Source organism: Plectropomus leopardus, chromosome 15, assembly GCF_026936395.1.
Source record: "Plectropomus leopardus strain MGB_pleo_1.0 chromosome 15, ASM2693639v1, whole genome shotgun sequence".
Taxonomy (NCBI): Eukaryota; Metazoa; Chordata; class Actinopteri; order Perciformes; family Serranidae; genus Plectropomus; species Plectropomus leopardus.
The window spans coordinates 25,298,437-25,325,703 of NC_142190.1; the positions used below are offsets into that span (position 1 = coordinate 25,298,437).

The 27,267-nt window shown below is 40.7% G+C and overlaps 1 protein-coding gene and 1 long non-coding RNA gene across 3 annotated transcripts in view; one reads left to right on the top strand and one right to left on the bottom strand.

Moving 5' to 3' along the window:
- Positions 1 to 1,041: 1,041 nt before the first annotated feature.
- Positions 1,042 to 26,819, top strand: c2cd2l (c2cd2 like). 2 transcript variants are annotated; one of them, XM_042499828.2, is made up of 15 exons: positions 1,042 to 1,321; positions 1,614 to 2,063; positions 13,815 to 13,910; positions 14,057 to 14,176; positions 15,848 to 15,958; positions 17,034 to 17,147; positions 18,315 to 18,414; positions 18,502 to 18,634; positions 19,303 to 19,367; positions 19,627 to 19,748; positions 21,587 to 21,758; positions 21,875 to 21,973; positions 22,990 to 23,123; positions 23,722 to 23,935; positions 24,890 to 26,819. In XM_042499828.2, the coding sequence occupies exons 2-15, from the start codon at positions 1,698 to 1,700 to the stop codon at positions 25,132 to 25,134; spliced, it is 2,091 nt and encodes a 696-aa protein (XP_042355762.1). In that variant the 5' UTR covers positions 1,042 to 1,321; positions 1,614 to 1,697; the 3' UTR covers positions 25,135 to 26,819. The 2 variants fall into 2 exon arrangements, with proteins under 2 accessions (XP_042355762.1, XP_087944759.1); XM_088088633.1 differs by having other exon boundaries at positions 23,029 to 23,123.
- The window catches only part of LOC121952942 (uncharacterized), a 28,220-nt gene continuing 16,109 nt past the window's right edge, over positions 15,157 to 27,267 (bottom strand). Inside the window, exons 6-8 of the long non-coding RNA XR_006106470.2 lie at positions 17,743 to 17,852; positions 17,532 to 17,631; positions 15,157 to 15,946 (exon numbers count right to left, since the gene is read on the bottom strand). This is a non-coding gene — a long non-coding RNA (uncharacterized LOC121952942). The remainder of the gene's footprint in view (positions 15,947 to 17,531; positions 17,632 to 17,742; positions 17,853 to 27,267) is intronic.

Sequence of the window (27,267 nt, forward strand, 5' to 3'; positions counted from 1 at the left end):
TTGTCTTTTTCCACAAAATCACTATATTTGCAACGTTTTTTTGGTCTGTTTTTTCTGTACATCGTTGTTGCTCACTTGACATACATGTAAACAAACATTTACTTCATCAACTTCCTGTCACGATATTGACACGGAAGTAACATCTTCTTCTTTGGTTGACATGTGTAGTAAACTACTGCCATCTGTTGGCAAACAATATTTTTTGGAGAATATATTTCTTTCTCTTTCATTTCATGAAATGGAAGTAGTTTACCTTCGGCTGGGGAAAATTAGGAAGGGCAGCCTATGCAACAAAATTAAATTCAAACAGTCAGTTAATCATACAAGATAATAATGTAAATAAAGAAAAGCTAAAATTGAAAAAAGAAACGAACAAAAGTTCTATAACAAAATGGATTGTAGAAATATTTCAAACTATGAATAAAAGCCTTGATCTCCCCTACTCAAAATTAAAAACTACCAGCCTGATTGTGTCAGTGAGAAGATGTAGGACTATACCTCTGAGTTTATTTAACATGGTCACATATGAAATGAGGGGCCTCCGCCTGATGATTTTGATCATCAAACACTTAAATGCAGCATTCTGATTAATTGTAATGCACCAATTTGTCCCTTTTCTGTATCCATTTATGGTATAAATGACTTTAAAAAAGTCCTGCGCTACCCTTGATTTTATTGGGGGGCACAAATGTACATGTTCGTGTCCCCTGCAAATGTAAACCCATGATAATGAGTAGATGTTCATTACATTGATTAAACACAACTAAATTTAGGATTATGCAACAGCAGAGTACAGTAAGCACAGTATAGACAAAAGTAATGCAGGATTTAAGACTGGATTTTGAGAGACTTTCATCATACTGTAGTTGACTGTGTAATAACGCAGAATCCCGTTGATTTTTTTTAGAAGCTTGAATAAGTGCAAAAAAAAAAAAGATTATTTCTGACGTTTCAAGTCTCCTGCTTTTATTTTGAAGGCTTTGCCTGTCACTTCCTCTATGCAGTCGCGTGTCTCCTCTGCAGCGCCACCTGTGGGTCACTGCTGCTCTTTGTCAAATCATCATTGAAGAGGTTACAGAGGTAGGAGGGGACGAGCAGCGGAGATTGGACACCCACTGGAGTCTGTAAAGCAGCAGCAGAGAGCAGGAGGCTTCATTTTGAATCGATAAATAACATCATCACTCTAAATATCGCTGAGGACTCGGAGATGGGACAAACACATTTGTTGTTGGCAGCAGATCGCCATAAAGCCAGCTTCATGTTACCAATGCCGTGCTTTCGATTCCCTGCAGCCTGCAGCTCGGACTGTTTAAGTTAAACGGTGGGTTGTTATGAAGCTGTAATTGACTGTCGGAGTTGTGTCTGTTAAACTGCGCTGCAGCCTCCTCTGCTAATGCACGAGTCATTTTTAGATAAGTACGTAACGCAGTTTAGAGCACATTGGCTTCATATGCACATTGTGTTTCAACGTGATCTAAAACGAGCAAATTAAGTTAAGGCGGTCACTGCCTCCATGTCTGTGCATCCTCTGTGTATATGGGTTATTCCTGAGTTATTACTTGTTATTACTCATTAAATCCGTATGACTGACTGTTTTTTGCTGCTTCTCACAGGCTACAGGGAGCTGATCTGCTCTGACTTACAGTCTTGATATTTCCATCTGGACCTGGTGATATGAGAGGCTCCAGGAGACGGTGATGGAGCTCCAGGAGTTGGGCTGGCTGTGTCTGGTGGGTCTCTTTCTAACTTCCCTGCTCATTGTGCTGGGATGGCTTTTCCAGTATTTGCTGACCGTGCTGCGGCTGTGGAGATCCAGGAAGACAGCCAAGCAGGACAAGAGAGAAACAGCCTGGCAGCAGCTCTCCATCACTCAGCCTCACCACAGCCAGGCTGGAGGTGTGTGGGGCTTCCTGCTGAAGCTGCGCTCTTTCCGGGATGGAGGTTCTGCATCTGAGGCCGGGGTTAAAGGCTTGCTGACCTCCCTGCTGTCCTTCAAGTCCTTCAGGGAGCACTGGCAGAGGACCTGGGTCAAAGCTTTGAATGAGCAAGCGTGCAGGCATGGGGTAAGATGTGATGCAGCACAAGTCATATTGCAAAGGAGAGCTGAATAAACATGATGTGTTAGGGAGCACGCCTAAGGTTACTCTACTAAGCAGGGCATAAATAGTTAAACAAGGGCTGATACAGCTGGTGTGCCCGTGTCCGCTGGAAGTGTGTGTAGGCAGAGAGGTGGAGGTGTAGGAGTTGGAGTGTCTAATCGGTAAGAGGATGGGGGGCAGAGCGTTGCGTAACAGCTCTGAATCAATGCTCATAAGAGCAGAGAGGCAAGACCAGTCAGCGTAGCCACAGTATGAACACCCACACCTCTTAAAAATAGTCTGATACCCCGGCCTGTGGGGGAAATGGATGTGTTTGATCACAGTGGGAAGAGGCAAAATCTGTGCTCAAGACAGAACATCACCTGAACTCATAACCTAATGTTAACGAAACTGTTAAAACTGCAGCAGGTAGCTGCTTCACACACAGATGTTGGATCCAGTGTGGTGAGCACTCCAGACAGTTGGTCGTCTGGCATGTGCTCGAGGCTTATCGAAAGTTTCTAAAGGTCTTTCTCCTTTCAGATAGTTCCTTTGATCCACTTAAATCAAAGTCTGCCACGCAGTCAGATGTTTCCTATGAACACTGGAAGAGGAGCTGGACCCCCCCCCCCTCCTCCCCTCAGGAACTCTGTGTGTGTGTGTGTGTGTGTGTTGAATGAAAGATGAGTTGGCGGGGAGTTTAAAGGGGTCAGATCAATCCACCGAGCGAACGTGCACAACACACAGCACTCAATTCTGACTCATAAGGGTCATGGCTGATTGAAAGCCCCCTCAGATGTTCAAACATTTTGGAGGAATACGCAGTCTGCGATGGTGCAAGTGTTGCATATTGGTTTTGGAAAAATAAATACTTGGAACTTAGCCTAATGATGCAATTAATAGGTCACTGCTTGTTCAGCAAGATACTCTTTGCCTGTTTCAGTACGCAGATTAGAAAGATGTATGACTTGCTTAAATATGTCTTTTTAGATACACTGCTAATAAATAGTCAACAGAGAGGAGGAAAAATAACATTCCTCACACTAGAATACTAGTTATTATGGTCAGGCTATAACTCAGTGTTATTTATCAGCGCTGTGATAATGTAATTATTATGTGTGATCATTTTACAATGTTCTGCTCTCCAAATGAACAATTCTCAATTGTTATTAAAACTATATTTAGTGTTTTATCTGGTGTAAAACACATCAGTGGAAAATTTAATTAAATTATATAACTTAGAATTTTGCATGCTTTTGCCATATTGTATACATAAATATCGGAAATATGGTTATTAATGTCATGATTATGATTTCAACTACATTGTACAGCTCAGTAATAAACATAAATCATAAAGGAATACTTTTACATAGGAGGTCAACAATTAACCCTTAATTGGTTTACCACTAACAATATTTTTAACAGGTAACACGGTTAATCTGTTACTCTTCATTTTCCTGCACTGTGTACCACCTGGTCTGGCGGGACACAGACAGCCTGCTGTCCGTGTTACATGCAACAGAGTGTTAGTTAGAGCTCACACATCTTTATGGTCTAAACTTCAGGATGTACTTTCTCTGCATACCACACATGTTTTGGTACGCAGCATTAAGCCAGCTGTATCTGTTTTCATAAAAGTGTTAAGTATTTTTGCGCTGGCAATAAGCGTTCAGCAAACTGAGTGGTGGGATTCTTTGGAGCTGCTTCTCTTTGATATATGGCGGTAATTTAGAGCGTGCCACCTGAGTTATCTTACATCAGCTTAATGAGCTGATCCATTGTGACCTTCAGTGCTCTCAGTTACCAAGTAACTCTACGACGTTAGAGTGAACCTTGGGTGAACTTTGGAGCGTTTAGTGAGAGTAAGATTGATGGAGTTTCTAGGTGACAACATGAAAAATAAATGACAGTATTACCTAAAGTTAGTAGAATTGGTAATTTAATATCCGTTAGGCTGTACTAAACACACAAGGAAGGCTTTGAAATGAATTTGTTTTGGGTGGGGTGGGGTGTGCTTTTACAAACAGAGGTTGCTGTGAATATTTTTTGGTATGTTATAACCTTCGTGCTCCTTTGTGGGTTTAATCTATGATGACAGTATGACCTTTAGGCTTACAAAATGTTTTAAAAACACAGTAGATACATGGCTACTACCCAGCAGTGATGAAGTATATGTTTAGTGTAAGATAAATCTCCAGACTGGGTAAATGCGTCAGTGGTGGAGGAGACAGAGACAAGCAGTCCAGGTCTGTCTGTCCATTTGGTGTTACGCTTGTGAACCGAGAGTGCGAGCCAAAGCTTCCCGAGCTCACTCATCACAATAAGTATCTGCTAGTCATTGTGTTTGCGTGCAGAGCAATCTGTTACTTTAAATGTGTCTAGGGCGTATGCAAATCACTTTCTAAGTTTGTTAATGAAACTTTGAATATGATACTGAAATAAGAAATCACCGACATGTTTTGAATAGATATAGCCTACTTGCAGGAGTCAGTCTAAGAGCCACTGTGACCTATTGATTTATTGTCTATGTCTTGTAAGTTAAAGCTCACGTGTTTGGTCTCCATGGTATTCATGATTAAGTTGTTCCAAGTGTTTTTGTCTGTGCTGATTAGAATCGGAGTTGCAACTTGGTTCATTGTTCTGGCTTTTCACCTCCTCCCTCAAAACCTGTCTGGAAAAACCTGCTGCGGGGGTGTGTGGAGATATGGCAAGTATTAAGTGGCCACGAACGAGTCACCTCGCATTCTTTGCCTCTCACACGGACTAAGTACCTGCCACCTGCCAGGCATGTTGCCGTGGCCACTACGAAAACAGACACTAGAGCAGCTGGCTCCAAACTATGGTCCCAAAGACTCACGTTCTCCTCTAACTTGCATTTCCTGATTATGTTTCTACAACCGACAAAACATGAGCTTCCCTGTAGGAACACAGCACGAAGATACGGCTTCGGTGTCATCATGTGGGGATTAGCAAGCAAATCCTTTATAGCATTAACCTAAGTACTTCTGCAGCATCTAAGAGTGATGCTGACAGAGGTCTTTAAATAATTATGTCGAAATGTATCCAAATGAAGGCAAGTGGAATGAGTCCATATGGAAAGTTGGCACAATAAACAAGGTTCAGCAAAACCCTTTCTTCTGCAGTCACAATTATGTGTGGTCAAGCATTATAGCGGCTTTTTTACTGTTTATGTTATCATATTTCTTCCTAGTAATTATTTTGCTCGAAACCTTGTGGGACTCAAACTGATAGTCTTGAACCACTGTAACATAACAATGTAATCACCAAATTTTCGACATTACATGAATCCTCCATGAAGTCATTTGACATGATATGATTGACAGAAAGTTAAATTAATTTGTTTTGGGCAATGGTTGAATTTGCTCTCTTGCAGAAAATGAAATACAAGAGTATGCAATATCTTTTATATCATCATTATAGATGTTCTGATACCATTTATTTCTTCTCAGTACTGATTCTGATACCTTAACTTGTGTGTCGGCCAATACGGAGTGCAAATTTTATACCATTATGTAAAAATTAAATAAAAATTAAGAGCTATATTATTGTATGGCGTGGCTCACGTTAATCCCATGGTAAAACATGAACAAATATTTTGAATATATATTTAACATTTTGTTAACAGTTAACGTTACACCAAACCCTAACCCGAACCCTAATCCCTTACCCTAACACTACACTAACTGAAGGCTACTCTTTTAGAGTGGAGTAGAATTGATTTTTGGGAAAAACTGCCATTTTTTCAGGCGTTAAAGACCTTTAAGTTTTATGAATAAATTAAGGGCTATCAGGGTATCAGTATTGGAACAACTCACACTATGAGCGACGCAGCAACAGGCTACGAGTCATTTTAGCTACTGGCTACTAACTGACGCCCGTCACGCGCTCGAGTTTCACACTGGAGCATCAATCAATCATAGATGTTTTTGTTTCTAGCTGTGATACTGTGTTATTTAGTGTAGTTAGTAGATGCAATGCTAGCTTTATGTGCAGTGCGGTGCACATGGGGGTGCAATGGGGTGGCGAAATGCCATGGGGCTCAAACTTAAGACGACATTCAGCTGAGGTGCTTTATGGCAAGTATGTAAGCCCATGACGACAGAACTCTGTTAGCGAACACTTGAGTAACACTTTAACTCAGCAATGTAGCGGGTCACGCTGTCGCGTTATCACTCGCAGCATTAGGCCATGTCTTTGGCCTCCCTGGCTTTCCATAGTTTGGGCAACGCTCAAGTCAGACTTCTGTCATCCAGCTCAGACTCCCTGGATCTTATTTTTATTTTCTCACCATTACCTGTAGCATTATACACTTTTTTAGAACCAAGTCGCTCTTTGGGTCATTGTGAAACATGATATCCCTTTCAGGACTTATGTTTTGTGCATGAATGACACATGCCATTGTATTCCAGTCACTCAGCGAGTGTACCTGTTCATAGTTACATAGATGAACATTATGGAAATTTCAGAAAAGGAGAGTTTTTGCTTTTGCTGTTAACACCTCTTACTGTGGGTATTTGGTATTCATGGGGCTGTATCTGTGCACTGTCTTCTACCAATCTTATTAAGAAGATTTCACAGGAGTCAGTGGGTCCTGTCTGTAGTTTTGAATTACGATCATTTCCAGTGTCTGGTTTGGCTGTCCTCGTCGATATTCTGCTCACTGCAGCAGAGAGTGACGTAAGCCAGAAACCCTCCAATACACAACCTGGGACCAAATGCTGCTATCATACAGAACAGCTCATGCTGTCTCACTAATTTTGAGTGTCGTCAGAATGCTGTCTGACGACACTTCGTCCTGAGGGGGGACCTGACCCTGACCTCTGAAGTTCAGCATTCAGAACAGCAAGATGAGACTATAAAAATGCTTCTGGGGGCTGAATCCTGACAGGAGGGTTGGGGGTTGTTACATAATTACAGTCAGCAGCAGAAAATGGTACGAACCACAGCATCATTTGGCTTTTTGTTTGGTGTTAGTGACAGCCAGCTTCCTCCTTGACAATATTTAGTCAAGAGATTTGTATTTTTATCTCTGACACTTAAAGAGGAAAAATTATGATTGCATTTGGGCTGAGGAGATGGTGAGTGCTTTTCTCAAGATATAGATTAGAGGAGACAATTGCAACCCGCGGGTGAAATGTCTGTGCACTGGCCACGTGTTGCAGTTGGGTTCTTCACAATTTTGGAGCCCCCTCCCCCTTCTCACTCCTCCTGTGTCCCTGTAATCCAGGGATTTGGCCTGAGGTTTCATTGCAGCTGGTTAAATGCGACGACGTCAATAGAGGGATGCTCTCTTACTGCATTAAACACATGCATGTGGTGATTTCCATGGAGTTTACCAGTTCACTATACTGTATGTATACCCACAAACAAGCTATGTGTGTCCAAGGGTTAATGTGCATTAAACGCAAGCCATTTAAACATGAGATATTAAACAGAGAGATTGAAGACACCTGAAGATGTTCAGCAGCACAAAAGCACCTCCTGCTCCTTCATCCCATGATGCAGCCTGTTTCATGACTCAGTTGTTTATCTGGAGAAAATGTCTGTCTGCTGAAGCATTACTGCAGAAGCCTCTGGATATAATCTTTCCTTGGCGGGCAGGCTTGATATGGAGCTATTCAGATGTCTCTGGCTGGATTATTTCGTGGAGGAGGCTTGAAGAACTGGACTGGTTGGCCTCTTCAGAATAGCAGATCATAATGGCATCGTCAGACTGTGTGAGTGCATCTGCAGCTGACATATGATGTCAAGCCATCGTCACTGGGTTCAGTGGGTGGTAGAGGAGGACTAATAGAGCATACGAGTGTGCATCTGCAGGGAAGGAAGTTCCCTGTCTATTCAAGATCTGCAATTATAAAGAGCCTGGTGATTAGCTTGAGGCCACAGTTCAACTTCTTCCCTCTCTGACTCTGAGCTGCCGGTAGATGATTAATGCACTGTGATTATGCTCAAGTTGATTTCGTCTTAACGACGACGAACGTTAAGCACTCAATGTCATTTGCAATGACAGTGCAGGAAACTAACATCAGTCAGTCACCGTCGGTAATGAAATCCTAATTCATCGGACAGTTTTACTTTAATGACCCGAAACAATCTGTGATAGGCATTAATCTACAAGGTGGCCTAAACAAATTGTGAAGTGAAGCTAGATTCTAAATGCTAAACATAGTTGTCCTTGCAGTCTTGTTACAGCTCGTTATAGTTTTGAAGGGACAGTTTTCCCCCAAAATCAAGTGTCCTCTGTCCTCCTCCGCTATCTGTCTAGATTGTTTTGGTGTGAGTTGCAAACTATCTCTGCCATTCATATTACTGCGCAGATGAAAGCGTGCATTGACTTATGGAAGGCTTGTGCTGCTGACAGCGCAAGATGTAAACAGTACTAGCGTCCTTTCGACTGAGCTGTAACATTAATTAGTGGTACACGGTGAACTAGCAGGAGAAGCATGCTTTCTTCTGCGCAGTGATATGATTGATGCCAAAACAATCTAGATTGACAAATAGCACTACAGGTGCGAGGAAAAACAATTATTTTTGATTTGGGGGTTTGCTGTCCCTTTACTGACAGATTACATCTTATAGTTTTATGTACAGTGAAAAACGCAGCTCTCGGATCACCAAACTGGAAATCAACTAATATTCACCTGCCTGATTTGAATCAGTTGAAATGTAGTAATGCATGATTAATGTCTGGTGGGTGGATTGGATTATAGATGTCAGTAGCTTGCAGTAAAAACAATACTAGAGTTTAGAGCTAAATGCTAACATTAGCATGCTAACATGTCCATAAAGACGCCACTAACATACTGATATTTAGCAGGTAATGTTTGCAATATTCACATTTTAGTTTAGAGTGTCAGCATGCTAACACACGTTGTTAACCCCACTAGCTGCTAGCATGGTAAAAAAAAAAAATCCGAATTTCATTCCAAGTTATCAAACCGGTGCGTTTGTATATGGAGGCTAATTGAACTTGAGACATGCTACTGAAAGAAAAGGCAGGAAAGGAGGATGAGGGTCAACAAAAGCCACAGGCGGAGTGTATTTCTGGTTGACCCACATGCTTTACAGAGGCATCCAGCCAGTCGGACCCAAAGGGGGTGACTCTGATAAACCTGAAGTGACACCGTGGATGTCCTCAGGAACTGTCTCTTTCCAGAAATACCTCCCACACACACTCAGTTGGACAGTGGTGGTTCACAAGGACAAATCAGAGGTTATGCGGCTAGCACTCCCCTCTCCATGACAGAAAGAGCTCTGCAGCCTCCGCCAGGAGGATACACAACACCACAGAGCACCAGATGGATACCTAGGCAGCCAATGGATGAGAAATGTCTAAGTGAACTCCCTTATAAGGAAAAGAATAACATAAAGGGATACATATTCAAGGCTCTACCTCAAAGGGTCAAAACAGTAAATTAATATTTTCAAACATATTCCATTTAAGGCACATGATCAAGCGAAAAAGTGGGATGTACGCCTCAACATGTTCAACTGGCACTGTGGGAAAAACTAAAATATAAGATGCTGGGATTATAATACAGCCCAGGAAGTTAAAAATATAAAATAAAATACACACACACACACACACACACACACACACGCATATACAGTACATATCAGCAGAAAACTAAAACTGACCTAACCTTCTCTCAGGCATGCATAGTTTTGACCGACACAGATTGGCAAGCCTCTACTTGCTGTGTGTCCTAAAGAAATTTGGAGAAAAGTATGAAAGCTGTCAGTTTGTCTTTGTCATTGATTAGCATGTTTCACAAAAAAGCCACCATGGCTTGTCTACGTACCTAAGGGGTTTTAGGCTTGAAAACTGTACTAGTGGCCTAGTGGTTAGGTGTACCAAATCGATGTGACAGACATTTGTGACTCTCAGCTCTGAAGAGAGTATATAAATATTTGTATAGATTTATTTATAGACGATGGTCATACCTCACACTCTCCCCGTATTTCCCGTCTGAATCCACACCTTTAGATTTTTAATAAAGGCAAAATGTATAGGGGTAGAACGGTGGTGTTAAGTTTTGGCATTGAAAATAAAATTTGGCATTGGAAAAAGAAATGTTAGCAGTAAACAAAACCTTCCACTGACAAAACACATGCATTTTATTTAACTGATTATTATTACTGTTATTATTATTTGCATTCTGGTGTGTTTTCCAGTGACAATCTTCTGACTTTTTTCTTCATGTTACTCTGTTTTTACACTGCGGGAGGGGGGTTCAGTCTTTTTTTTTTTCAATTTTACCTTTCTGTCACTGTTTTGGCTTGGAGGGGAGGGGGCGAGGAAAGTGTGATTTACATATAAACTGCACATTAAGGAGAGAATGGTTCTGCTTGACACACAGTCCTGCAAGAGTGAAATGGAGAAAAAAATCTGAAGATTGTCCTTGAAAAGTATATCAGAATGCAAAAAAATATATCTTGATAAAATGAAATAATAACAATTTCAATGCATGTGTTAATGCACGTGTTTAACTTAATGTCACTGTTCTAGGTCCTTACATCTGCAATAAAAATGCGAGAAAAATAATCATTTCGCTGCCATCACTCTTATTATTGCAGAATGTGAATGTCCCAAAAAACACTGACATTTGGGAGTACTTGCTCACAACATTGTACTGACACCAATTTGCCTCATTGCAAAGATGCCAGCGGGGGCTTGACTGCAGCGACACAAACCTTCAGTGATGCACATCCATGAGCCACACACAATCAGAACATTGTGATTAATGGGTTTACCTAACCTCACTCAATCTGAGATACATCACATCATGTTCGTCCTGCACTTTGGATGTAATGAACGGTTGGGTGACTGAGCAGTTTTAGAGGCTCCAGCCAACCGAAGTAAACACAGCCGGTTGTACACTCGAGTCATGTGGCTGTGGTGTTGGTCCAGGGAAGCTTGCAGCATTGCACTTGGCTTTCTGCCCTTCTGGCTGGAACACTGACACACACATACACATGAGCCTGCACACACACGCTGCAAACTTTGTTATATCATCCTCCCACCTCTGCCCCGCCTCCACTGTTGTGTTTGATAGCGTTTGGACTTGGACCTAGAGGAACATATGCCCTGACAATAGGGGATTTGTTTTCTCTCACTTGCATCTCCTGAGCCAGTTAAAGCTGTCTATTGAAACAGATCCTCTGGCGCACACACACACACACACACACAGTGATAGTAGGCCACTGGTTTGTCACGGTCGTGGTGAATCCTTTCATACAACTGACATACTCATATCTTTTGTCAGGGGTGTCTACCAAGTCCAACAGTCACAGAGTAAAAGCTGCTTTGCTGTGAGCATGACTAAGCATTATCTGACGCAGTCCTATTTGGACTCTGTTGTAAGACTAAAGCAGCCTGATAGAGAGGGGTATTCTCAAAACAACTTTTGCATTATTAGAGAAGCTCATATTAACATGAACGCACTTCCTGCCACCCTTTGGTCAAACATATGCTGTCATTTTTTTGCCAGTATCTTCGGGCAATGTTCATCTGAGCGCACAAACACACAGAGCGGCCTGGACTTAAATCGCAGTCGTGCTTTGCCATGCATGGTAAATACGACGGCCTCATGTTTGTTGGCTTACACTGTATGACAGCTTACAACAGATTTTATTCAATCATTTAAATTTTCTCTACTAGACTTAAAGGGACACAGTTAAAGGGAAATGTTGATATTTTCCACCCTGGACCCTATTTATTCCATTTTTGTGACTAATCAGAGAAAGAATTTTTGAAATTGGTCCAGTATTGAGTGAGAGCGCTCCAGGCAGCAGCCACGAAACTGGCTGCAATGGAATCCCTGCGGGGCAATTGAGTATCGTCAATCTGCATCCACTAAAAGTGCTTGTTTTTGGCTCCTCACAGGCTTAGATTGTTATTATAAGTGTCGGACAACTTCGTCGACATTTTTGTTAAAGAGTAAGATCCTGTTTTTTAAACTAGAAACAGCCCCAAAATTGCTATTTTCAAATCCACATACTCCATTTAAATAAACAGTAATTTAATACAGTGGTCCCTCGCTATAACACGGTTCACCTTTCGCGGCCTTGCAGTTTCGCAGATTTTTTTTAGTGCAATTTTGCATGCTTTTTTTTTTTAGAGCGCATTGTGTTCTGCGTCCTGATTGGCTAAGGGACTGTAGACCATTGTCAATCAATCTCCTCCGTGCCGTGTCTCCTGTACAGTACAGAATGCGTTCAGCTTGCCAAATTTACATAAATCTTCGATCGCTAGGCACGGTCGGAGGAACTGTGAAATACTCATGAGTCACTATTAATAATTTCTCATGTGTCCAACCTCGTAGGTGATCGTTAAAATTAAATTTGTTAGTTCTAAAAGCCATCATAATTATTTATAGGAAAACATTTATATTTTTATTTCTCAAACAAATGTTTGGGCCTGAAAACAGGTTTTGATCTTTGGTTTCATTCTATAATACTGGCCTTATTTGTCAAAGAAGGTTTGAACTTTGTGTTTGTGTTGATGTGTTATGTTATGATGATAATGCCTGTCCTAGAAAAGTGTATAAAGTGTGTAGTGAGGGGTTTTACAGCCTTAAAACATCTATAATAAAAAAAAAATGTAAATTGTATTATTGTAAAAAATAAAGCTGACTACTTCGCGGATTTCGCCTATTGCGGGTTATTTTTAGAACGTAACTCCTGCAATAAACGAGGGACCACTGTATTGTAAAACACTGTTCATTCAAAGTTGTCAGAAGCAAAAAAAAAAAAACACAACCCCTCACAAAACCAGTCTTGGTTTGTCTTTATACTGTTCCAAAAATCACCAACTGTGATTTGGTTGAAATTAACCCTTAATTTGCCCAGTTAAATTTGAAAATATGCTGACTTCATTACATTATTGTTAATTTAAATGGAGTCTGGTGTGTTTGGCAAAGGCAATTTTGGAGCTGTTTCTAGTCAAACAAAATAGATCTCGATCTTTAACAAAAAGGTTGATCTCTGTTGGGATCCTTTCCATAATGTTGTCAGACACTTACAATAACAATCCGAGCCTGTCAGTGGCAAAAACAAGCATTTTTAGTAGATATAAACTGCAGTCAATTGCCTTTTAGGGATTCACAGCCTGTTTTGCCACAGCTGGCTTTACTGGTCTCAGTACTGGACGAAATTTCAAAAATTGCTTTTGCCATTACTTACCTAGACATAAAACATGGAAAAATAATGTCCAGGTTGGAAAATGCTGAATATACCCTTTAACTGTGTCACCTTGTAATGGTGAACCTTTGGCAGGAGAAAATAATCATACATTAATAATCTTGACACGATATTTGCTAAAAGAAATATTTCTGTTCCTGCAGAGGATTGCTGTAGCAGGGAATACAAAATAGCAATGTTGATTTGTAAGGATTGCATTGTGTGACTAGCATGTAAATGAGGTGATCAGTACCCTGAAGAGTTCAATCTCCCTAAGAAAAGATCAATGAACTTCTTTCAACAAGCTTACAATTCATAAAATGCCCTAGTTCATTTACATTTTATTTTAAGTGATGCAGCAGCAATTTCATTTACTTATTAACCAGAGATCTATAAAGACTGCGACTAACTGCTAACCAGCTATGTTCAAGACTTTATCACTGCAGTACAAAATCTTTTATGTCATCCCCAAGTGCCTCTCCTCTTCCTCTTATGTAATATTTAGGACGTTTGTTCTCTTCCTGTCTCTGCCAGAGCTCCATCCAGATCACTTTTGACAGCAGCCTCCAGTTAACCGCTGCCTCTGCAATAGATAGTGTGACCTGCACCGACCAATCGCCACACCGAATGGTAAGTAATCCATATAGTCTATGTATATTTTAATTTTTAACTAGGGCAACACATGACATAAATCCTGGACCAAATGTCTGTGTCAAAATATGAACTATTCCTCCCAATTCAGGATTGTTCCTTTTCAACCTCTTCTTGTTTTACAGGTTTTACACTGTAAATGTTGGGTGGACACAGTGACGTTTCCTGTGACAGTCACCCAGCAGTCACCAGCTGCCGTTTCCATGGACACCTATCAGATCACTATAGCACCCATGGTGGCAAAGGTACAAAACATGGACTTTATATAAAGATTGACAGCGCAAGCTAAAATATCCCAAAAGCAGCTGCTGCTGTCTTGTGCTGGTGACATCATTTGGAGCCAGAGTCTGCGCAGTAGCAGTCGGGAAGTGGAACCGCGGCATTGAGTTCCCACCCATACACCCATCTGACCCAATAGCAAGCAGCGCCATTTATTGCGAGCACACTAAATCACACACCCAGCTGTCAATCATGACATCACACCCTCTGTTTGTGCCTCAGCGCCGACATTAGCCACAGCCAGAGGCATTATGTTTATCAAGTTTTATGTGGCATTCTTGTAAATGACTCAAGAACGCCTTCAGGGAGTTTCTTCAGATTTAGCCCAAAAATCCATTTGGAGTCAGGGGTGAACTCATTAGATTGTCATGATCACAGGTCAAGGTCACTGTGACCTTGTCTTCCCCATTCTCTTGAACATAATATCTTAAGAACAAGGTCAACTTAACTGTGACACCATAATGTTCCTCAAAAACACTCAGACCATTATTAAACATCATAACTCAGGAACAGAAGGGGAGACGTTTGGTCGGATATTAATTGGTGACACTAATCTCAGATACCTGCCTTAAAACTCTGCTGATTGTATAGATTTTCTGTGCTGCCGGGGAGAAGGATATATGTGAAGCACCGGTGTTTTAGAATGTGTAGCTTCTGAGCAGCAACATCTGCAGCCTGTTCGATGCATTGTCATGTGTCACGGCTAGATGTGACTCTGGACAGACATGGATTTAAACTGTAAATGAAACTTAGCTGGATCGCGAAGGCATGCAACCATGAGGGAGTGATCAAATAACTTATTAAAGCCCCACTTATCCGAAAAATGAACACTTGACCATACATCAAGGTGATCAGAACTGCCTATTATCTATCTATTTGTTTGATGTGTACTTTTCATTTTGGCTTTTCAGTTTGGCTCATCTGCTAACATAGAGGGGGCGGGGTATATGACCTTTATTGCAGCCAGCCATTAGGGGGCAATCACAACTTTTTAGCTTCCTTTTTCAAGAACCATCTATGTTTATATACACTTATTGGTACAAAAGCACACCAACCTGATATTTTACAATTTGCACATTTGAGGGCAGGCCTCTAAAAAAAACAAATGAGAATCTCAGCTTCATTTGCATTGTTATTCAAACGTGATGAATCGCACACTGTCCCACCATCACTGTCACTGCTATTAAATGAGGAGTCTACATTTTACTAGTCATGAAAATCAGAAGCCTCTGTCTGATTTCAGTAATGGAAGCCAAAACCATGAATGCACTTATCATAAAACCTATTGCTTCCTGACTTTAAGAGGATAAGTAGATTGGAAGTAATTTTCAGACTGCAAATCACACTTGTCATCAAGCATAATGTGAAACTAGAATTTTTGCACCAGAATAAAGCCTTTTCTGCATGTTTTCTGCTTCCACGTGTTTGCTGATGCTGTGGTGTGAAGTGTAAAAGCTAGCAGAGGCTGCCAGTCATCTGGGAAAATTAAGTAGTGTAGCAATTATTTAGTAATGCCTCATGTAGATTCATTACTTGCCTATATTACTCTTATAATATATTCTTACAGCATTCCTGTTAACCTGCTGTCTGCCTCTATGTCTAATGTGTCTAACCTTTGCTCTGTTTGTCTCCATCAGGTGGTGGTGTGTCTGGAGGAGGTGGAGGACGAGGGTCTGCTGATGTCCTGGACTCTTTCCAAGCAGCCATCATTCACTTTGACCGTGTCTCCGTGCAAGCTGCAGAGACAGGTGAGAACGTCTGATAAGTGATACCACTAATATGATATGTCTGCCACATTTCGTCGGCAAAGGCTTCGTTTCTGAACCGGTTTAGAGTTTGCATACAAGGTTGCATACATTCAAAAAAGGTTTCATGTAGTTTTTTTTTTTTTTTTCCTGAATCTGTGCTCACGCTTTCTGTCAAATGCTCTTCACAAATCTCAGCATGTGATGTTTTGCATGTGAGTCACTTTCCAGCCCATTGAACTCACCATGAGTCACGAGGGAAATGCCGTTCTTGAATATCATTACATAAACTTTCATGCCATTTCGTGCACTTTGTCTCAGACAGCAACAAAGTCAATTAAGCAAGGATTTAACGGGGACCTATTATGCTTTTGGGGGTTTTCCTTTTTTGTTCTGTGTAGCATTTTTGTGCTCGTAAAAGTTTTCCTAAGTAATGAAGCCCAAACTCCAAGCCAAAGGGAGCCCTCTCTCCCTCAGACAGTTCCTAGGCTGAGCATTATCTGAAACAGCTCTTTTGAGTGTCAGTGTTCACTTCCATAACTTGGTGATATCACAACATAACAAATTGAATAGAAGGTGCACAGAGAGAGCCAGCTGAACAATCAGAGCAGACTGGGATTCTGGGAGGTGGGACATAAACTCAGACAGACTGTTTCAGACAGAGGTGCTGCCAAGCCCCTAGGAAGTGCACCAGGCTCTGATGCAAATTTTACATAGTTGCCAAAATAGAATTACACCGTCCAGGTTGGTTCTTGGGGATACAGACTGAATCTGACAACAAGAATATACTACAAGGCACTGGGAGAGCGCAGACCTCTGCCAAAGCCACTTGGCTTATCTTGCAATGATAACAGAAGACAAAAATAATTTGTCTATCCACATTGTGTTTAAATCCCCCTAAGGTGCTTTTTGAACAAACTAAAAGAATTTTAGATTAAGGCATCAGTAAACAAGATAATATCAGGCTTAAAAAAATCGATTAAAAGCCCAACTTTTTGTCTGTGGTTCATTTTGCTGACTCTGATACAAAACAAACCACCTTATCATCAGAGTGATCAACTGCTTCTTTTTGTCTCAGGGTGCTGAGGGTGGGGCAGACCTGGACATGATTATGGGACTGATAGAAGACACTCTGTTCAGCACTCAGCCTGCCATGGTCCTCAACCTCAAGACTTGCGCCTCCAGTCCTTTGGTAAGAAATATGTGGGTTTTTTTCTTACCATTGCTACCAGCAATAATACAAACTAACAAGGAGCTGTTCTCTGAATAAATTCATTGCTAAGACTGGATGATAGATCTTGCGCTTAAAGGAGCAGAGGCGATTTTCGTGGCACCCGGGAGGGAGGATTACAACCAGCTGAAACTTCTCCTGGTTAGAATTCTTTCAGTGTTCTTTGTTCAGGAGATTTTTAACAGGAGCTGCATTATCAGCACAGGATTCTTCCTCTCCAAAACAAACAGATCAGGCAATTTAAACCAGTAAAAACACTGAATAAAACAGTTTCACATTTCAAATTAGTGCTCTTCAGAGGCTGTTCAGCCCGTTTGCAACAAGCACCTCCTAAAGTGTTCTCACCATATTTCTGATCCAGACATTTAGGAGGTTTTAACAGGGAGCCAGATTATCTGCAGAGGTGTCCTCCTCTACAAAACAAATGGACCAGGTTATTAAAAACCTGTAAAAGAGCAGAGCAAAGAAGTTTCTCATTACAAATCAGTGTTTCTCAGTCACAGTTCGGCTTGTCGCAGACAGAGTGTTTGCCCAGCACCTGCTGATGTAGGCTTACCATTTTCTCTGATAACTTAAGATCCAGATGTTCAGGAGGTTTTAACAGGGAGCCAAATTATCCGCAGAGGTCTCCTCCTCTCCAAAACAAACAGACCAGGTTATAAAAACCTGCACAGAATAAAGCAGTTTCACATTACAGATCAGTTTTTCTCAGACACAGTTCAGCTTGTTGGAGACAGTCAGGATCAGACAGGATTTAAACGTTTGTGAGCACTGAATAAAGCAGTTTTATGTTAAAAAATCTGTGTTTTTCCAACAATACTCATCACTGGGGAGCTGCTGCCAGCGCAAAAAAAGGGAATGACCCTATCTAGAGAGAATGTTTGGTTTGTCTGTTCTGGGCCAAGTTATGAATATGCTGATACAACATGGCAGAGTCTGTGTATAAGAACCCACTCCCTGTACAGTTAAAAACGTCTCGTTCTGAGTTAATAAAAACATGACGATTCTAATTTTAAAGACATTTAAGTGTACTTATCATGTTATGTTCCATTTCTGCTCATATATTCTCCTAAATCCAACACACTGGACCTTTAAAATGATTTTGCCGTATGCTCTGAACACCCCCAGACTCCTATGGACCATCTATCGGTAGGACTGAACTCTGTACCCCAGAGTGTCTTGGTGAGACGACTACTGCTCCGGCAGCTCAGGGTGACCTTAAGTAAAGGTCAGATATTTTCCCTCAGCGTCAGATCATTTCCGCCCTGCTTCCCGCAGACTACCGAGGTCTCACTGTCTCACTGTGTGCATGCAGGTCAGTGGTCTAAATCAGGGGAGCTGTGCTGTGTCCTGAGCTTGGACCAACCCTCCGCTGAGAGGACAACCCGCTTCCTGTCAATGTCCAGCAGCACCAACGCCCCACTGGAATGGAGCGAGGAAATCAGTCTGTAAGATGGCAGCTGAGATGTGGAAATTGCTTTGTCATGATCGTGTGCATTCAGAATTAACCCTTTAAAACCTGAGCAAATTGGCTTGATTTCTTTCGCAAACACTGTAAGAAAGCAATGAGTAATTTAAGAAGAAATGACCCAGGAATTAGCAACAGATTCGTAAAAAGTACAAGTACCAGAAAATTAGCAAACAAAAAAAGATAAGTAAAAAAAAGCAAAAAAAAGGAAATTACCTAAAAAACTCCTTAAAAGTAACAATTTTATGTAAAAAAAATATTCTAAAAATATAGTTATGATAATTCTAATTATAGTTCTCTACTAATTTCTTGCCATTTGCAGAACATTTTTGTCTACTTGCTCATTGCATTTGTCGTCATGTTTTTGAAGGCGATCAAACCAATTTACTCGGTTTTCAAAGGTTTAAGTGATTATGAAAAGGGTCCAAAGGCACCACAGTAAAATTGTTGTTTAGGTTTTGATTTCTGTACTTTTATCTCACTGATTTGAAGTGGATGATGTCACATTATTTTCTGCATCAGAAGTTTTCAGAGGCTTTAGAGAAAAAATCAGCTTGAGAAAGTTGTCATATTACTCTAGTGAATATCTTTTTTTGCACAGTAGGGTTTCACTTGTGTTCTAACACATTTGTTTCGTGTGTGTTGAAGGGAGCTGGGCTTAGAGACCAAAGAGCTTAGAGTGCGACTTTTGGAGCGGAACGGCAAAAGAGAACGTAAGGCATTTCATGATACCAATTTACTATTGGCTGCAGTTCAGAAACTTGATCAGCAGGAATGTTTAGACTGCTTAAGCAAAATCATCGATGCCTAAAATGCACTGTTGGCAGACTCACTGTAACAGTTAGCGTTTTGGGGTGTATAAAATGTCAGGAGCTGCTCCCTTTGTGGCCTCAGAACTACTGTGAATGAGCAGCTTCCATGCTGTTTCTACAAATATGTTTAAACTTTCTTCTTTGTCTTTAATATGAGTAGAATTTCTGCCGGGCCATGCCTCTATCGCCTTGGACCTCAGGAGCAAAATTCCCACCGGACAACATACACTGTCAATAAGTCCCGGCCACGGCTTGGCACCAAACGCTACCATCACAGTGGAGGTGAGCGACAAGGGGCTGCGTGTTTCTGGAAAAGATGTAAAGCTCTTTCAAAGGCGATCTCGTGCTTTGAAGTGTGCAGTTACATCACAGTTTATTATCTAACATCAAGCAAGCTGGAATGAAACAAAGATTCACAACAGGAGGAGAGGGAGCGTTGTATAACAGCTGATACATAGTCCATTGTCATGCCTGTGATGGCTGTCTCAGATCTCCTGTGGCCTTTTCACCAGACAGCTCGTTTTACTTTTTTGCATCTTGCAGTCATCAAAGACAACACCAACATCTGCTTTATCTCTGCAGGCTAACTTTTCAGATTAGTACATTCCCTGCTTTCCTGTAGCTCTCCTGCAACCTGTTATACCTACACTGATTGGTCACAGAAATTTTCCCTGCAGATCCAGATGTCAGTTTAAATAAAGCGCCCACATCTTTAATAAAGTTCAATCGTTTTTTTGGTATAATTTGCAGGATTTCTCTAAACAACAATGTTTCGACTCACGCAGAAGTAATCCCCCTCAATCATCACTGAGGTGGTGTACTTACTGGCGGAGTCCTCTGCCTGTATTTTCTTATCTTTTCCAATTTTATTGTGTACTGGATGTTTCTGGGCCCAGGGCACAGGTGAAGTGGCTTTTTTCTTTTTTTTAAAGGAAGCAACTAGGGGTTAACAGATTATCGGTGTGGCTGATTGGGGGGTCGATATTTGGCATTTTGCAGATGATCTGTATCTGCATTTTACTTTAATGATAAATTAATTAATTAAAAAGTGCAAAGAAAGTGTCGGCATGGGAGGAACTTTTACTTTTTAAAACCTCACGAAGGTATTTGTATTTATTCATTTTTTCATTCATTCATTTATTCATTTGCTAAAGGCAGTTCAGCAAAGTTTTATGTTGCAGTTTGTTATATTCCAAATTCTAAATATTGACAGAAAGATCTTCAAATTTATTGTAAATGCATAGTGGTCATTACTAATCATTTGTATTGGTATCTGCCCTAAGAAACCAACATCGGTTGCTCCCGAGAAACAATCAGGTGTCAGATCATGAGCAACCAAGAAGAAGCTACAAAAATGGGGACGCAGAGTAAAGAAAACACAAATATATCAAGGCAAAATGCCCAGTGCCCAAAGCTCTTGGGTATCACTTAAAATTGTGATACTTTGAACACACAGTAGTCAACAATAATCTGTTGTTTGTTTGTCAAGCTTGTCCAACCTAACATGGAGATGCTGGTTTTGTGCCGCAGTGTGTATTACAGTTTCTGGACGTCCGGCAATATGGCTTCAAGCCATCAACAGCAAGAACTACAGAATGCAATGAAAGGATATAATCATGCTAAACTTAGTGCGTATCAAAATAAATAAAACTAAAAGTGACTTTTGGATGGCACCAAGCCTTACAGAGATAATATCAAGAAAGTAACTTTAGTCTTGATCTGGCCCACGATAATTCATGTCATTTTAAAAATAAGTCAGCACCAACCTACAGTATCGGTACTTAGCTTGCGTTTGCCAACATTAGCTAACTCAAAAATTGGCTATACACAATGTAATGTGTCTGTGAAGATTGTGAAAAATTTCAACATTTGTTTTTCTTTTCAAAATAGACGAGCCAAACAACACACAGTATATCAAAAAAGGGGGAAAGTTGACCAAAGTTCCAAACCAAAGCACCAACCTTGCTCAACTCTCATTGGAGCACGGAGTCAAAACGGGCGGGACTTAGGAAGGGTAGATTCCTGCATAGTTTACCTTTAATGAAGGGCCTATCCCCTCAACATGTTTTATTTTTTTTAAATAAAAAGTGTTTTTTTTTGTTGTTGTTTTTTTACTCCAGCTGCTATATGTGGAAACAGAGGAGCCCCGCAGCACCCACAACACTCTTCCACTACGCTCCGCACTCACGCCTACCAAGAAAGTGGATGTGGACCGAACCATAATGCCAGATGGAACCATCGTCACCACTGTGACGACCGTCCAGTCTCGACTAAAACTGGACCGCAGTCCAGGTAAATGTACAGAGTAAAGTCTGCCATTTTGCCGGAGTAGGTCTATAACAAGATGTCTGAGAGTGCCGTGATCGTATTAATGTCACAATGACATAAATAGCCGTGGTGCCTTTCAGGTGACTCCCCTGTGCGTTCACCGTCCAAAGTGGAGGTGACTGAGAAGAAACCCACCGTCCTGTCAGATGGCAGAAGCAGCACCAGTCCCAACCTCAGCAGTGAGTTTCAGAGTGAAAGGCCAGACGTTGTTTTACATAACAAATGCAAAGTAGGATAAGAAGCCAGCTGCAGTGTAACACGAGATGAGAGGAATGCATTTTTCAGTACACATCATGCACTCTTGCTGCAGGTACTCCTGAATCCCCTGTTTAACTAAACCTGTTTTACAGCAGGTTTACACAGGGAAACTATGTGCTTATACAAAACAAAGAGCAAAAACGTCAAATAAACCGGAAAGATGATGTTTGATAAAACATCAAACTGTCAACAGTTATTTGTTAATCCGAGATGAGAATGAGAATATTTTTGACCTACTATGCATGTTGGCCTACAGGTTGCACACCACCTGGGTCTGGTGGGAGCTAGCCAGCTAGCGGTGCCGCTCATTCACTTCTGCTAGCAACGCCATCCTGACCCAACAGTGGTGCTGAGGAAACATTGCACGACCCTTCGGTCTCGCTTCAGGTTTCCCCGGCAAATAAGCAGCACAATTTTGAGCCACAAATTGCTTTTGGCATTGTTTAGGCTGTTATCACTGTTAGCAATGTGAGCATGGTCAGTGGTGCTAACATAGTTAACAATGCTAAAGGGGTTTTCCCCTTCAAAATGAAGCCACTCCTTCACCGGGGTTAAATGGGAGAGACTAGTGGGTGGCGACCATGTTTCTGGCAAAAAGCGTCCCACCACAGGGGCGGCATTACAAGCGCCACTATGTCACTAGCTCCCACCCAACCCCTGATACGAAATCCACAGTGGCCGGTGGCGCTAACGTCAACTAACCAGTGGAGACAGGAAGCTCATTGAGTCAATGGAGCACTGGACTAAAAGGAAAAACCACTTGTATTTCACATTGTTTTGCTTTTTCTTTTTTAAAATTAACCTGTTAATTACTGGTTAATTGGGGTAATTATATTAAATGATAAATCAATTAATTAACATGCACCTTCTTGAAAAACTATATATCCCAGTTTATGAGTGTAGTGCTGATTTACGTATTTGTGTTTCTGTTGCTCAGCGAGCAGCCGCCTCTCTAATGGCCTGGATCCCGTTGCAGAGACGGCCATCCGGCAGCTGACGGAGTCCGCCTCCAAAGTAGCACGGAAGACACCGACAAAGAGGAGCACGCTGATCATCTCGGGGGTGTCAAAGGTCAGAGAATGGAAACTGTGTCAAATGTAGCTGGTAAAATGACATAGAGGTAAAGAGGTCATTTTTAGACATACAGTACACCATGTTTATTTTAATGCAGTTGTCTTATCAGAACATTTTCTGCATTTCAGTTACCTGCACAACTATTTTTGTAAATGAAGAGAATGTGTCAGTTTGGTTTAGCTTTTTTTTTACCTTTTGAGGATTTACCAAACTTTAATACATGAGCCAAAACAGCTTTTAAGGAATCTAAAACACAATGGAGGAGCTAGGCATATTGAGTTTGATCTAAATTTAGTCTATAGTCACAGACCCCCCCATTGGTCCACGTTACAGGAGAATAAGAGTCCTCTGACCTGATTTTTGCCTGAAAGACTGTAGAAATAGATTTGGTGCAAGAGGCTTCACTTGAACTTGGACAAAATTCACCGGAATGTTTTATGATGTTAAAAAGTGTCGCGTATTTTAAGTGTTCATTTTAGCCTGAGTTTTTAGAATGCAGTTCCAATAAGCAGTTACACACTTCCCTCACACCTTTCTTAATTGGGCCAACATTTTTTAAAAGACATAATTTGATTTGATATCTGTCACTGGGCAGGTTCCGCTTTCAGAAGACAACTGTGCGTTATCGAGCGGCTACGCTGCAGCCATGGACGCAGCCATGCATGGCAACCATTATGGGGCGGGGCATCACCAGGACCCAGATGAAACCACGCCCTCCGACGCATCGGAGCGCCCATCTGTGGACGATGTGGAATCAGATACTGGTTCCACTGGTGCCTTGGAAACCCGCAGCCTCAAGGACCATAAAGGTAACACAGTTTGCTGCTCAGTCAGTGTCCACTAAAACCATCAGAGATTCAGTTTCTACTAACTAACTAACATTTAGCCATTCAAATATTGTTTTTGCTTTTTTTTTGACTGCATTCTGTCACTTCTCTCGTCATTTGAGCATACGTTAAAGAATACATTTCGATTCCTCTTGTAATTTAAAATAGGATTTATTTCCAATTTTATATCTCACTGCTATTCTGTTAAATAGTATGATTTATTTCACATGCAAACAAATATTTTATAGCCTTACATAACACCCAAAACTTGAACTGAGCATTGACTGATTTAAGGGTCATACAACATGATGGACTCTACTGCCCTCTGGAGGCCGCACTCCAGTTTAGACCCAACCAGACCAAAGTGGTTTGGAAAAGATGAGTGGTCAATTATATTAGGAAATCAATATGGTGAGGGAGCTCAGAGTTCAGCGTAAGTGTGTTTTGTTTTTTTTTTTGCAGGCAAATGGTTCAGAAATCTACTTGCCCAAATTACAATAAAACCAAATAATAACCAAGAGTAAAGTTGTTATGAAAAACAACCCCTGTTTGTCCACCCTGCTTTCAAATTGCACAATACATTACTGGATTCTGGCTCACGCCCTCTAATTCCATATTCCTGTTTTCAGGATAAGTGGCATGCTCACTTGCACTTCAACTAAACTTTGTCTTTACCCACCACCATTTCTCTCATGTACTCCACCACCACTACACATGTGCACCTCCCAACAGAGAAGAAGGGAGTGAGATGTCTCACTCCTGACCTTCCCCCATCATCAGCTCTGTGTTTTATTCTAGTGAGTTGCTAGATTTACGAGCTTGAAGTGGCATTTCACTTGCCCCGCGCGATTGGTTAGTGTTTTTCAACAAGGTCCTAATAATGTAATTATGGATTGCCACTTAGTTATAATGACATTTTCTGTCTGCTTCCTGTAGTGAGCTTTCTACAGAGTGGGACAAAGCTGTTGTTCCGCAGAAGACATCGAGAGAAGGAGTCCTGCCTCAGCCAATCCCATGAAGACATCTCCAACATGGGCAATAACTTTGCTGCCGCTGCAGCCATCAGCCGTAAAAAGTCTGGCAGCTTCTCCCGGCGTCTCATCAAACGCTTCTCTTTCCGCTCATCAGGCAAATCAAAAAGCAAAGCTACCAACGGAGGAGCGAGCTCACTGGACAACTAATTATCATTGTCAGGGCGAGACATGGGTCACCCTGACTTAAACTTTGTTTAAATGAATCTGCCATCACCGTCAGAAGAACAACTAAACCCTACAGGAGTCCAGTCTTGGACAGGCTGAACACCCCAGGCGGGTGTACGTCATGAAAGGAGGACACCTCTGGGAGGTTTCCTCTAGAGAGAAATAAACGCACCTTCAGGACAGAAGTCATGTTTAATCACATCACTAAAGTTAAAATGTGATATGAAAACTATTTCTTTTGAGAAGAAATCTGCTGCTCAGTGAGGGGACGGTAATGGTCACAATGAAATGTCTTGCGCTCTGTTTGAACACTAACTATAGTGGTAGTGTTTGACTCTGACCGATGGTGGAAACGCTCTAAACTATTTCATGATATAAAATGCCAGTATGATGCTATTGGTTGCACTTTGGACTGTTTTTTAACAGCACATGTAAAAATCTTGAGTTGTATAACAGTAATTTTATTATTATGTGGTTCTCATAAAACAAGTGCTATTTATTTTATCCCCAAAAAACAAGTCATCATAGTTGCATTACACTGTAAAATAGAGACATTGCTGTGTGTTTTTCCCATGCAACTGTAAGTTTAAACACATAGTTTAAGTAAGTTAAGAAAAAGCAGTCTTTTAACTAATTGCTTATACGTTGGTTTTTAGGATGTTGTTCAACATTGTATCTTATATAAGGGGCAGAAAAGGTAATATATTTATTGTACTTTTTATGTTATAAAGGTACTTTCTGTGGAATATCATGATGCATTTCAGTTAGCTTTTGAAACCAGACAGCATCTCGATGAGACTCTTCATGCCGGGCAATAAGTTAAATCTTTTTTCTGATCAGGTCATGTTCTCTTTGTGGCTACTGTTCACTCCAAGTAAGTCAAAAGTGCATTTATGCACATTATAGAAACTTAAGTTGATGTTCATGTGGACATTTCATTATTGCAATAACTATCAGTAATGTGCAGCAAGTCTGCATATATTGCACGAAATGTCTTTCATGGGTTGCAGGCAAAATCATGTGCATTAAATCATAATCATGAACGAAACATTGAAAAATAAAACAATCTTGTATTAATATTTAGGAGCATTATCATAATTCTTTTTTTTTAAATAGATTGGAAAAAAAACAGAACTTGGATGCTCTGCTCAAAGTTTACAGTGAGGTAATGGGTGGAGTGGGCATACTCAGGACTAGAAATGAAACTGTTAAACTGTTACTAGCAACTAGAGAGATATGAGGAAACTTGCAACATACTTCAAAAGCCAACAGAACTGGTATGTAAAAATGTACATACATTTTCCCCCATTTCTGTTTTGTCAGAGGATATCAAAAAATTTTTTGACTGCATTAATTATAGGACTTTAGAACAACCAAATTAAATGATTTTGATAACATTTGCAGGGTTACCTATAATATAATATATCTCATAAAAGGGATCACAGAGGTGTACTGCCCCGCTGTCAAACGGACTACGTGCTTTAACTACAACCACTCCAAACTGCTGAAGAAATGAGAAAAGCCACTTCCTCGTCTAAAGACACATTATCTACAGTATGCGGCTGGAATGTGAAACAGAAAGCAGCTGCAAAATTTAAGATATATGATTTCTGTTGTTATATTTGAAATGTTTAATTTATTGCAAATAAATTATTTTTGAAGCATCACTAGATTATTTATGGCTACTTTTTAGGAGGTGACATACCAATGTCAGTCTTCTGTTTTATGATATAGATACAAAAAAGATTGTGTAGAGCCATGTTGCTTAAATTGAGCCTACACTGTCAGATAAGACAGCAAAATTACCTTGTATGATATGGCACATTACACTAGAAAAATGGCCAAGAGTAGCAAAACTTCATGCAGCAGGGTCTTTTACTTTTTACTTTTTATAACATAATATGTGGTATTATACTGCTGTACTATAGTACAAGCAGTATAATACCACATATTATGTTATATCTTTCACTATGTTTTAGAGTATATTTATATATGATCACAGGTTTGTCTGGCTCCTTCCAGGGGTTTTTTTTTCAGGCCATCTTAACATGAGGAATATACAAAATGTTTAAATGCCACCAATGTTCATGCACACCACATTACATTTGTCTTACT